Source organism: Mus caroli, unplaced genomic scaffold (assembly GCF_978045245.1).
Source record: "Mus caroli unplaced genomic scaffold, Mus_caroli_1 scaffold_14, whole genome shotgun sequence".
In the NCBI taxonomy this organism is placed as follows: Eukaryota; Metazoa; Chordata; class Mammalia; order Rodentia; family Muridae; genus Mus; species Mus caroli.
The window spans coordinates 68,278,990-68,292,754 of NW_028227269.1; the positions used below are offsets into that span (position 1 = coordinate 68,278,990).

The 13,765-nt window shown below is 42.4% G+C and overlaps 1 protein-coding gene across 2 annotated transcripts in view; it reads right to left on the minus strand.

Annotated features, from left to right (window-relative positions):
• Positions 1-1,435: 1,435 nt before the first annotated feature.
• The window catches only part of Map4k5 (mitogen-activated protein kinase kinase kinase kinase 5), a 91,368-nt gene continuing 79,038 nt past the window's right edge, over positions 1,436-13,765 (minus strand). For both annotated transcript variants that reach the window (XM_021178702.3, XM_085830402.1), the window contains 6 exons: positions 13,411-13,588; positions 10,832-10,900; positions 9,181-9,273; positions 7,093-7,163; positions 4,885-4,940; positions 1,436-3,051 (listed from right to left, as the gene is read on the minus strand). In XM_021178702.3, coding sequence (XP_021034361.1) covers positions 2,964-3,051; positions 4,885-4,940; positions 7,093-7,163; positions 9,181-9,273; positions 10,832-10,900; positions 13,411-13,588 — 555 coding nt within the window. In that variant the 3' untranslated portion in view covers positions 1,436-2,963. The remainder of the gene's footprint in view (positions 3,052-4,884; positions 4,941-7,092; positions 7,164-9,180; positions 9,274-10,831; positions 10,901-13,410; positions 13,589-13,765) is intronic.

The window sequence follows — 13,765 nt, forward strand, 5'->3', positions numbered from 1 at the left end:
TGAACTGACTCTTCAACAGGGCAGAGGTAAAATCTAGTTTTACCCTGTATGTGAATGTCCAGATATCTCAGTGCCATTGGCTGAAGAGGCTGCAGTTTCTCCAACTGATGCTTTCAGTGTCAAAGTGACAGATGGGGTGGCTGAAGCTGGGTGTGGTCTCAGGTCCTTCATCTGGCATGGCTTCTGTTGACACCTGAAGGCATCAGTTTATATTCATTGCTATGTAACCAACTATCACGCCAGTATCCTTGAAATTAATGATGTGATTTGGTGTTTGTTTTTATTAGATCTTTGAATTTCAAGTTTCATGTATTTTGATCATGTTCACTTTGCCCAATATTTTTCATTACATTGCTTTTGTGTGGTGTGTGCCCATGTCTCTGTCTGTCTGTCTCTGTGTGTGTGCATACCTCGGTGTTCAACCTTCAGGACTTAAGCTCTCTGTGTGTGCGCGTGCCTCGGTGTTCAACCTTCAGGACTTATGCTCTTTCATCTAGAATCTAATGTTCTTTAGTACTGGGATACGTTTCTTGAAATGCATCATTGTTTTGTTTTTTGAGATAGACTCTCACTATGTATAGTCTGGGCTGGCCTCAAAAGACTCAGGATCTGCCTCAGCCTCCTGAGGGATGGATTATAGGTATGAATCAATCAGCACACCTGGTGAAATATGTAATTGATTTTTTTTTCTTTTTGGCTTTTCAAGACAGGGTTTCTCTGGTTAGCCCTGGCTGTCCTGGAGCTCACTCTGTAGACCAGGCTGGCCTCGAACTCAGAAATCCACCTGCCTCTGCTTCCCAAGTACTGGGATTAAAGGCGTGAGCCACCACTGTCCGGCCTAAAAGTTCTCGAAGTGTCTGCTGACGAGTCACGACCGTGCCACCTTCTTCCTGTGATTGTCCCATGGTTCTACTGTCCCACCAGCTTGTTTCCTCAAGAGCTATCCCCCCCCTCCCCCCGCTTTCTCTGTAGCTCTCACTGACCGCTCATTTTTCACAGCATGGGACAGAAGACTGACTGACCGCAAGCTCTGGGCACAGCACAGCTTCCATTTACTGTAATGTTTTCTAGCCATGCAGCTTGTGAGCAGGAGGCCTTGGCCAGGCCCTTTCTTAGGTCTTTTCACTTTCCTGAGTTAGAGGCTTGTCCTCCTGCCATCTGTTGTGTGTGGCACTCCTCCTGAGAGAACCCATTTAACACATCCCATGTAAACAGCAATGTGCATTCCATTTGACTATTGGGGGTGTGTGTGCAGGCACACACTCATTGGGGTCAGGTGACAACAATGTGGAGTTAATTCTTTCTCCCTCCACCTTCACATGGGTGGGTTCTGGGGACCAAAGTTAGGTAGCAGTCAGGTTTGCATGGCAAGAACCTCTATCCAGTGAGCATCTTGCTGCCCACCCCCAATATGTGCACTTTAAAGAACAAATACTTTATAGTTCATTTGCGTAACATTTTATTACTTGTATATTGCATAGTGAAAAGAGCAGAGTCGGAGGACTCTTGGTCTGGCTCAAAGAACTAACCAGTATGTAACGTGTAAGTTGTTTAACTTGGTTAAACTCTTACTTCCTCATTTGGAAGGTGGAGATGATAACATGTACTTTATAAAACTGTAAAGATGAGATAGGTACAATGTTTTCCTCAAGTATCCGGTCAGACTACTTCTATAGTTTGCTACTCTTAGCCCCTGTGTTCATTACCTCAATGCTAACTGTTCTTAATAAATGCATTAAGACAGTTGGTACCAATAAAATGCATCAATTCTGAATACTAAGAATTGTAAAATAAAAACAAACTAAAAGACAGCCCTATCCTTTTTTAATTTTAGTATACTCGTTTTTAAAAAATATAAAAACAACATCATTTATCTATACTATCCCATCAGATATTCCAATTTCACTTAAAGTGTTTTTTTTTTCTCCCTTAAACCTACTCACAATGAATATCTATGTATGTGAAAACCCCAAGATTACACGTGCAATTACTTTGCAGTTTCCCCCTTGGCATAACATAAGTAAAATACATAATATGGACAGTTAAATACTTTTTTCCCAAACATTAGGGGTCATGATATATATAAAGATTAATTTCTTATGCATTATCCCTAATGTAAAAAACAAAATCACAGGTATATTATACTGCTTGTCAAAAATCCGGTAGTCACACCTGGACACTACACATCCCTGCTGAGGCTTTGTGCCCACCATCAGTATTTCTGCACGAGCCCTTACAACCATCTGGAGTTGAAAACCAATTCCCGCTAAGGCAACCCTGTATGAAACTGTCGTAAAATATTCTGTTCAATGAAGCTGTATGTGCTAGACCTCCAACACGCCGCCAGGGACCCCTAAAGCACTACTCTGGGAAGGTAAACAATGTTTTCACACATTATAAAAAATTTCAGCTGCTCTGCAACCTTCCTTTGCTAAAAGTTAGAAACATTACACCACTCCAGCAAGAGATTAATAAATAAGGATTAAATACTCTATCTTACAAAAACATACAGAACGGCCAATGTCAAAGTGAAAGGCTTGTTCACGATAACGTCTTATCAAATTATGTTCACTGAGATGGAGTGAGACATGGTATAAAATGATATAGTGCTCAGTAAACTCCCTCTCCAGAGAATCATGAGTTATTCAAAAACACCATGGCACCTTGTTACAAACGTTGTTGTTTTAAAAGGACTGTGTTTCTTGGGACTAGAGGACTATTCGTCTCGTAGCTTTTATTAAGCAAACTTGATATAACCACCACACAGTGGCAAGAGATTGACTAGCTGTTTCCAGCTACAGAAAATACTGAATTCTATCCTAATGTACAGTTCATTTGATATAAAACCCATAATAATTAAAGCAAGTTACACTGCAGTCTGTACTGAATTCCCTTAAAACACTCTTGTTTTCAATGGAACATGTTCATTCATCTTCTTGTCACTTGGAATTCATCTCTGTTGCTTAGTAACTGTTTTCATGTCCAGCCAGGATGTAGAGATTGCTGTGTGCTGTAGGGTTTTCTGTTGGCCGACTTTCTAAAACAACCACCCTAAAAGAAACCAAGGAAAAGCTTAAGTATTCACATAGCGTCCCCCACAGCCAGTAGGACCAGCTCGTTCCACAGCCAAAGTCATTAGTGTGTTTCATAACTTCTAGCACAGCTGAACAAAGTTTTTTTGTTTTTTTTTGTTTTCGAGACAGGGTTTCTCTGTGTAGCCCTGGCTGTCCTGGAACTCACTCTGTAGACCAGGCTAACCTCAAACTCAGAAATCCTCCTGCCTCTGCCTCCCGAGTGCTGGGATTAAAGGTGTACGCCACCATGCCCAGCTTTTTAAAATTTTTTTTTTTTGGTGAACAAAGTTGTTTTATATAAAGCATTGTCACGGTTGGGGATAATTCTCACCTGATTCCCACTGAACCCAAATAACTCAGTTATGCCAACGACAGCTGTGACAAATGTCTCAGGCATCTATACCAAGAGAAGAAGGGCTAGAGAATCAACAGGACCCTAGAAGGACCTGTGAACTGCACACAGGTTCTTTGAAAACAAATGGTTTACGACAAAGAATAGCGTGCTGCCTGTCCCACCTCTCCCTTTTCCCAGGAGCGAAGACAGGGAAAGCATCAGAGGACTGAAGGGGGGGAGGGGGACCAAGAGCTACTCCACAGCATTTGAATTATGAGGAGAGGTTTAATAGAATAAGATATAATCCACACAAAGAAGGAAGTCTAGAGAGTAAATGGAAGAGACAGTTCACACACAATGAATAATTTTTGTGTGAATTTTACGCAATAAAAACATACCTTATACATTGTGGAAATGTTGAAGGAAAAAATAAAATTACCTGTCTGCCCAGAGTTAACTACTATTAATAAATATATAAGCAGGCAAGGGGACTTCTGAGGAGCCCAAGTACCTAAGTTTTATTCTTGGGACCCACGTGGTAGAAAGAACCAGTGCTTGTAAGTTGTTCTCTGATCTCCACGTGTGTGTACACACAGACACACTAAAATGTTAAAAAAAAAGAGAGGAAGAAAACAAAATACAAAAACGTATGTGCATATATAAAGAATCAAGAGGATGCCTAAACAAGAAGATGAGCCCAAGGAGTCACAGTTCAAAAATGAAATTTTAGAGCAACCTGTGACAGAATTACGAGACGTTACAAAGGACAGTCAGGCAAGGAGAAGAGTCCGGTCAAAGGGGAGAGAAAAGCATCAGCCACGAGGTGTTGTGTTCTACTACCACAATCCTCAGAGTTACAGAGCCACACTCAATGGCCAGCCCCTCCAGCAGCAGAGTTGACCCTCCAGTTCCTGCTGCCTCCTGGTTTGTGCCCGTGGCTGCCGTTCTCCTTCACTGAGGTAACCACCATTTTTCAGAAACTCCTTTCTCCTTATAGCCTCCCTTCAAAGAGTCATTCACTCTATTCTCCCACTCCTTCCTCACACGTCTAACGCGTAAGCAATGTTGGATGGGACCCGCTAACATCTTACAGTAAGAATGCTTTCCAGGCAAGGTGAGCTTTTTATGACACAAAGCTAACATCTGATGGTTTATGTAATACTTAATAGAAAGAAACACACCAGGAAGACAGAGTGGGAACTAAGGGATGCGAAGTCTTGTTCTGGTCCAATGGGGGTGAGCACTCCTATCTATACATGTTGCCTTGGCCGAATGTTAACTGTCTCTCAAAGCACAACTCTCACCCTGAAAAGTCTGGGAACTCAACAAGCTAAGTATCACTCACTCGCTCAATACAATCGTCTCTCTAAGTTGATGAGCCCTCTAAGAATTCTGATTGTAACCTGACACGGGCTGACAGTTTAGTCAAGAGTTTGATCATTGCTACTTTCACATAATTATATTAATACAACCAACCTGTCTGATCCCAGCAGGCGGAAAACTCTGGTCTCATCTGAAATTTCCTGGGTAACCTGTGGATGAAAATAACCATCAGTAAACTATGGCCCCAGTATTGCTTACACAGTAATTTAACAATCACTTAAATCTAGCAATGAAAGGGAATAATTTTTCAAAGCTATAATTCTCCAAATCAAATATATTTCAATAAGTTTGTTTTTTGACTCTCAGTAGAAATGGGCCAATATTTACAGAGCATCTAGTCTGGGTCAGCTGCTTTCTGTAATTTCTCTAAGAACTCTGTGTGATATGCATTTGAATTCTTTTCTTGTTGGGAACCCCCCCCCCGCCCCCCACCCAGGCCAGAGAAGTTAAAAGTTACAAGAAGGTCATGTAAGCCTTCCGTGCCAGTGAGGTGCTTTGGGGCACCCTGTTGCTCTTCCCCAGTGCCCGGGGTCATCCAGTGTTAGATGACATTTGCTGCTTTCTGCAGTCTTCAGAGCTGTACCACCACACACAAGCACTTCCCAAAGAGTGGGGGCTGTGGTGCAGCCTCTATCCAAATGGACAGCCACTGTGTGCCAGACTCCACCCCCCTCTTCTGTAATGGAGTCGCTGCTAGGGTGTGGTCAGCATCACTCACTGGTGCTCCCTACTTGACTGACCCCTGCTGCACACAGACAGCTGCCCACATACATGAATATGCTTTTGATGTTCCCCTCTTGCTATTTTTTTTTTTTTTTTTTTTTGGTTTTTCGAGACAGGGTTTCTCTGTATAGCCCTGGCTGTCCTGGAACTCACTTTGTAGACCAGGCTGGCCTCGAACTCAGAAATCCGCCTGCCTCTGCCTCCCAAGTGCTGGGACTAAAGGCGTGCGCCACCACGCCCGGCCCCCTCTTGCTATTTTTATGTGTCTTATTACATCACTTGTTTTCTAGAACCTATTCCTAGATAAAGTACCTCCACTTGGGTTGTTATCTTGGTCTGGCTCTTGGGGAACTCAAATTAACCATTGCTATGATTAGTGTAAAAAGTCTGTTAACCGGAACTTGTAGTCTGGAAAGACATAATGAATGTTAATCTGCAAACAATTTAGGCGCTGTATACTCCAGGAGGCTAATTTTTATTGTACGAAGTTGAAATACTCTAATTACGGTGGAATGTTAGTTTATGGCAGAGGTTAAACGTCAACTAGGTGTACGTCAAAGGATGAGAGTATCACAGAAAGGCAGACGTGCAGAGCGTAGTTAAAGTGAGATGCGATACAGGCAGGCAGCTGCGTGGCTGGGCATGTTGGTTAGCAGAAAGCTCCTTCCTTGCATGCCTGAGACCCTGGGTTTGAGTTTCCCAAAGATAGAAATGACACAGTGCAGAGCGTGAGACCAGCTAGCATGCTCAGTGTGCTGGCCATGCGCATGGACTCTAGGGAAAGCCTGTCTTGAACACAAAACAACAACAGAACAATGAGCACTGTGGCAGTGAGCAGGACTCTAGTTAGATTTCACTAAATACAGGGACCTGGTGACATTTAGTGACCCAGGTCAGTAAATAAACCAACTCACCAATGACTGCTGGTTTATAACATCTTTTTCTTAGAAGTATAAATATTTATTAAAATATAAATAAGGGTATAGATAAACTAAATTCAAAAGCAAGAAGATCCCACTTTCAGGCAGTTCCATGAATTTATGAGCCTTTGGTGTAGAAGAATCTGACAATTGGGAAATGCTTCCATGAGGGTTGTCCCTCAGGGAGGGAGCCAAACTCTCCTCTCTGCATAAAAGCACCCTGATCATCTTGGCTTAAAGTGATGCTTGAAGACCTTCCAAACCTAGGCTCTGCCATTTAACTCGGCACGTGCCTACTTTACTGAATTATTTTGAGCCTTAAATGTGCTAATATTTGTAAACTGCCTGGAACATAATAGGTCTTATATATTATTTATAACAATAGTAGCTATGAAAAATAGTCACTAAATTTTGAAAAATGAAGCGAAAGGAATGAGGTTTTGCAAACATTTAGGAGTTCCTCATGGCTACTGGGAATTCAAAACCAAAGTACCAAAATGAACATACAGGAAGAGAGAACACAGATGCGCATCCTGCCAAGCTATGGCATTCAAGGCACTAAGCAAAGCCATGTGACTCAGAGAGGCCAGGAGAACAATGAACATTTTGCCATTAAAATTTAGCATAGGAGTCAGGGAGGTAAATGGTGCAAACTTACCTCATCTGATTTGAAGCTTTTACCCTGCATCCCGTGTTTCCAGAAAGCCAACACGCTGTCTTGAAGGCACACTGAGAAAGATGAGGGGACATGTAATGGAAGCACAACAGAGTTCCCCAGACTGTTTTGGTTTTTGCCATTTTTTTTTTTTTAAGAAAAGATTCACTTTTATTCTTTTTAATTGTGTACGTTTGTGTGTGTGATGTGTGTGCATGCAGGTGTCTGCGGAGACCAGAGCCAAGGGATCCCCTGGAACTGGAGGTACAGGCCGGAAAGGGTCGCTGGGAAACTCTGGCTTGCCCTCTGCAGCACTGAGCCATCTTTCTGGCGCCTCCCTAACTTTTTAACAAATGATAATGTAAGGCTTTTCAAGTGCTTGGGGCAAAATTCCACTGTCTAGACCATTACTGCTCAACATTTTTGTGACTAAGGAGTGTCTAAGCTCAAGTAATTGACTGAGACAGTTACAAAGCTTCAAAGATGCGTGTTGCAGACATTTCTCCAACACGGGCTGACTTGATAAACAGTACTGGCCGTTGACTTCTCTTTCATAGGCTGTATCTTCTGTTTTAAGTGATTAAAACAGCAAAAACATGCAGTGGGGTTTTGGACTTCAAAGAAGTTATTCAAGTAGCTGTCAAGCAGGTAACTTCTATGTTCATATTATAAAATTAATTAAAAAATAAACCCACTTCATAATCCAAAACGTAATCACGTTGAACATTGTGACCTCAGGCAGTTGCTACATAAGTATCTTATTGTTTTACTGACTATTCTTGCAACTAGAATTAGAAAATGGCAGCCAGAAACAAACATAACGGTGGAAAAGCGTCAGCATTACTCTTCCTTTCCCTTGTGCTAGGGAGCAAACGGAGGGGGTTTGTACGCGCCCCACAAGCACGCCATCCACACTGCTCAGTGGGATAATAAGACCATAGTTAGCTCATGAGTGTCTGGGACACAACACAACTCAGCCTCATAGAGACAGAAGCATTTGACGATGACAGATCGCATGTTTCCCTAGATGTGACAAACGAGGAATCCAGTTACTGTCTTGTTTTTGAGAATTGATTTAAAGGGCCTCGGAGAGGATCCTTGTCACCATTTTAAGCTTTACTGAAATGAGGTGGGGGCCATCTAGGAGGAGACTTCTGTCCAACAGTAAAAATTCTCCAGACAGTGGGACACATGTGACATCAGTACATCTCAGCTAAGAGGCCGAGGAGCCACGCCACACTCCTTGAGGATATTATGTCTTAGAGCCTGACATGCCGCAGTATGAAGTGTTTAACAGGGACGGAAGAAACAACCTTTTCTCTGACGCTTCAGACAGCTTAGGGGTTCTGCCCCAGCGAGTTAGGTACTTTTCTATCATCTGTTACTCAAGGGCTATCTGTGTAATATTTACCCACTGTGCACAAGAAAATTCTAGTTTAATATGAGAAGCTCAGGTTAGAATAAAAAACAAAAACAGAACCCTCCCCAACCAAACAAACAAATACATTAATTAATTTAAAAAATCCAGAATGTTTTTTAACTAATCAGAAACATTTTAAAAAGCCATATACAGGTAATTATATAATATACATATATATTTCTTTTATAGTACAATAAATATTTGGATCTATCACATTTTTCCTCACAGTTTCTATTCTCCTGGGGAAAAATGCTGACATACCAGCAAAAAAGATGGAAGTAGAAATTCCATTGTTGTTTGAGATTGGTCTCACTAGTAGTCTGGCTTGGGGCTTGCTCTGTAGACCAGGCTGGCCTGAAACCTTGAACTCACAGGGAACCAATTACCTCTGCTAACCAAGTGCTGGGGTTTAAAAGCTTGTACCACCACACCTAATCCTATAATGCTTTAAAAAAATATTGAGCATATTTAAAAACCAATACCCAGGGATAGGACCATGATCAGTGTGAATTACATGTATAAAACTAGTAAGATAATAAAAAAAATGAAATTAGTTGAAAACTTAGAAAGCACTGGCCACATGCACGACCTAGCTGGTGCAGTGACACATCCCAGGGGGAACACCATCTAAGCCACCAGTTACCCAAGGCCAGCCACAGGAGAGGACTTACCCACAGACTCAATGCGGAAGTCAAAACTGAGCTCAGATGCCAGCTTCTTACTGGACTTCAGCTTTCCTTGTAGATTTACAATTTTTACAAATTCTTAAAGGAAATTAAAAAAAAAAGTCAAGACTAGAAATGAAAATTTCTTAAAATAAATATAATGGGTTTTATAGGGGTATCAAATAATATTCTTAATAAAGTTTAAAGATTTATCTTGGTTTGGGTATGCCCAGTAACAAATCATCACTAATGTTTTAAAGGACACACTTACAGTGCCTTTTTTTCCCAATAAGTGGGACTCTGCTATTTTAAAAATTATAGAGCATATACTGAATATCTTCATGTTTTAAAAAGTGGCAACTTTGATGCTTGAATATTTAACCACAGTTCTGATTTCTCCCTCACAAATCTCACTGTATTTATCAAGTAGCACTTGCAGCAATTCCTAACTGGCCATAGGAGCCCAGTGAGTCGGGGCCCATGGGCCTGTGCACTCCAGGGCAGTGAGGTCTGGGGTGGGGACAAGCACATGTGGCCTCCTTCCCTCTGCTCCCCCTGCTTTCTCATTCCCTCACATTAGCTCAAGGAGACTTAAAAAAAAATCCCAACAACTTCCAATTTTCAGTGTGCACTCCCATAGTCTGAGATTACAAGCCTGTCTCCACTGCTGTCTACCAAAGCCAACTTATAAATCACAGAGCTGGGAACATATTTTTCAAAAGTATGTCTTTAAAAACAGAAATTGGTTTCTTCAGGAAGCAGGGAGTCTTGTTACCCAATGTGTTCTTAAGACTGTTACAATATAAGACTGGGAGATGAAAGCTGAGGCTGAGGCCTTCCTTTGATGATTCACAGACCTGCAGAGCTTAGCAGGAAGGCCTTAGCTCTCTGGGATTCTTGCCATGCTTATGTGTTACGCTAATAAGACACTTTGTATCTATTAGGATTAAAAAAAATGATGCAGTTTCCTTATAGATAACTTTATAACACTTCTCCTGACAGGTGTTTAGAGTCAAGTCCCTTACCAAGGGATGGCAAGTATCTGCAGCCTTTGGGTTACTCAAGCTGTGTTATTAGATGATCTTACATACAGGTGGTTTGGCCACTAAAAGCAAGCTGTACAGTCATGTTCCAAATATAATCCCAAGTCTGGGTACAGTCCATCCTATAACACTTACTGCACAAAGAGAAGACGGGTTTTGAGAACTGGAGTGCCTCCTCTGCAAAATCAAAGTAACGCGTCTGCTAAGCTGTTGTTTCCTGCCTTCCCTGCTCACACTGCAATCTGCTCCCATTAGTAACATGTCTCCTGCATAACAGATCAGGAGCCTAAGTGCTTCAGACCTGACAAGCCTCCAGAAGTTCATGTTAAGTGACTCTGTGACCGTCTACTCTCATAATTACACAGAGAGGGGACAGTTTATACAGAGATTCCCTAAGAGGGGGACAGTGCTAATGTCTCCACATGAGTCAAATGTAAAACAAAAGGACAGCACCTAGGGACAGCAGCTCAGCCTCTTGCTGCAGTGAATTTTAGCTGCTTAGTCAATACAACCAGGTCACTTAAAGAGAAAGGGCCTGAATAACAGTTTAATTTCACTAAAGGGGTTGCTTTATCAAGTAGTACACTCAAAATAAACTTCAAAATAATACTTACTGTCTAAACACACCAAAACAGTATCTCTCTCCAACTGCGTCACATGAATGGAATCCAGCTGTTGGCTGCCTAAGTGGGGAAAGGTTACCGTTAACAACAGACTTCAGTGAAGCAGGGCTTAGAAACCAACAAAGTCTGAATCTTGCTGTGATTTACTCTGAAATATGGTGAAAGCTGCATCGTGTCATGCTATCACAAAAAGCAAAACAAAACAACAACAACAAAGAAGTATGTACCTCAGTTTAGAAGAACAAATGTCAGCTCAGCTCGGAAATGGATACCTGAGCTAAAATCAATACTGCCCTAATTACTACTTGCTTTAGAAAGGTGGGCTATGGTGATGATGTGATAAGGGCAGGTATGTGGAAGGAAAGGATGATACACGCACACAGTGCTTAGATTTTGTTCTGCACTCACAAGAGATGGAATCTGTCAAGTCCAAAGGAAACTTCACTTTCCCAAACCCCAAAGGCAGTCAAATATCCAGAAATGAGCTTAACCTGTATACATATAGGAGGATTTCTGGCAGTTAGATAGAAGCCAGCATTTCTCAGGAACTTGTGAAACTAGTTCTCACCTGCCAGAAGGAGCCATTTCCTTTCCCTCTGGCAAAGGGACATATGGCTACCTGTGGTGCGTGTGAGCATATTAAAGCCAGTGCTGACCTCCAGGCTCCTTTAGTACCCAAGTTCCTGTTATACATTTCAGAGCCCATGCTGGCATCCCAGCCCTGCTCCCCTCCCACCTCCCCGACACGCCCTCCAGCTCCTGGGCTTCCCTCCCTGCAGCTATTCGTTCTCTTTATAACCCTGCTATTCTTGATGTGATTCTCACTAGGCAGTCTCTATTTTCTATCCTTTGTTAATCTCCCATCTCTTGCAGATAGCCCTGGCCCTGTCTAGTCTGCTGCCACATTCAGCCTATTTCTTTCTCTCTCTGCTCTGGACTCTCCCAGATTTCCTCTCTCACATCTGCAATAAAAAGTTTCCCCTTAACCAAACCACAGGGCAGTCATGTCATCCATTTCTACAGCAGGCACATGGTCCCTTACAGACACATCACTGAGCAGCACAGTAGGCAGCCTTGTCAAGACAACCAAGGAAGCATCTTTCAGGCAACACACCAGATGTAATTTTTCTCAGCTAATCTACGTTCATTCTCTCACTCAACAAATACCAAGAAGTGACCATGCCTAGGGCTGCCCTGGGAGTCAGGGATCATGCAGTAATGAGTCAGAATCTGCAGAGGAAGGACTCCTACAACAGAGCTCCTTTCACGGCTACAGCTTTGCCAGCTAAAGGCTCTTGGCTCAACAACAGACATAGCTGGGGTTGGATTAACGATCACTTGTGCAAACAAAGCCTAATGAGGACGAAAGCTGGACTGAAAGGGGCCTCGTCCGTGTGCACAGGCGAGCTCATGATAACCTCAGAGGCCTGGCTTGCTCAGGAGGTACTTGCTGGACTGTTTGTATTTTAGCTGGGACAATGTTAAAGGTGGATATAATGGGACACTTGAGGCACTGGACCATATCAAAATCTCAAAAACCAACTCAAATTCTGAGATTCAAAAGAGGACTCAGTCCACCTCTAGCATAGAGAAGTGTAACCTCCCACACGCCAGCCTGCAGGAGGAGGGTGGGAGTCACTATGGGTAACTATGCAACAATCGCCGTGCTGGACTACGGTGTAAATATCACTTGGATTTGTGTTGTTCTTAGTTTCAATTCTTTTGGAGACAGGCTTTGACTATGCAGCACTGCCTGCTCTTGCCTCCAGAATGTCCAAGTTAAAGGCATGCACCACCATCAGGCCTGGCCTAATCACGGTTTTAATAAACGGATCCATAGCCACTTATTATGGTACTTGCCTAACTAAGAATCATTTGTATTTCGGCTCTTACTCTGGTGACAGGAACTTTACCCCTTCTGTTAGCTTCATAGGAGGCACACACCCAACTGCAGATGCCATTAAGACCACAGAGAGGGGTGAGGAATAGATGCAAGTGGCTTTCTTCTTTTCCCTTACTGGGAATTACAGCTTGGTCCACAAAGCAGGTTTCAAAGTTCAGGGCTTGCAAGCTTGTTAAATTTTCAGTAAATTTGTGAGCTACACAATATCAGGCTTTTGTCTGAAACTGACTATGGAGGCAGTGGGTTACCCATAAACAAACAAACAAACAAAAGGCCCTGGGCAAAAAGAGATCACAAACTATATGTAGATAATTTCTTATTATTTAGAAATGTAGGTAATTTTTTTACTTAGAAAATTATGCTAACATTATTTTTATTTTTTAAATAATTTATTTGTATTTTATATTCCTTGGTGTTTTGCCTGCATGTGTGCCTGTATGAGGGTGTAGGAACCCCTGCAACAGGTGCTACCGACACTCACGAGCTGCCATGTGGGTGCTGGGGATTGAACCTATGTCCTCTGGAAGAGCAGTCAGTGTTCTTAACCACTGAGCCATGTCCCAGCCCCTATGCTTACAGTTTTATTAGAAGCCCATAATGGTTGACCTTAAGTCTCTGCCTCTGATATGGGTAAAAGCAGGAACATAACAAAGTTAAAAACACTCACCTGCACCAATTTCTGTAAACCAGGAAGATGCAGAATTCAAGTTGATTGTCTCAAACTGAACTACTTGGCTGGAGTCCGAGCCTTTGCTGATAGCCACACAAACCATGGGGTACTCCTGCTCTGGGATCACCAGCATTTCAAAAACATTCAGTGGACTCGGTAAAGGAAAATCGAAATGCTGCAACAGACAAACAGGAAGAATACAGCGATCCCTCGTTCACAGCAGGTTGTATGAGGTCAGCTAGAAGGTTGCTCCTTACCCTGCCTCGTCTATAAAAGCTCGTTTCTCTGTGATGAGAAGCAAGAAACTTAAGAGGACTGGCCACATTAACATCTGTGGCTATGATGATTCCAG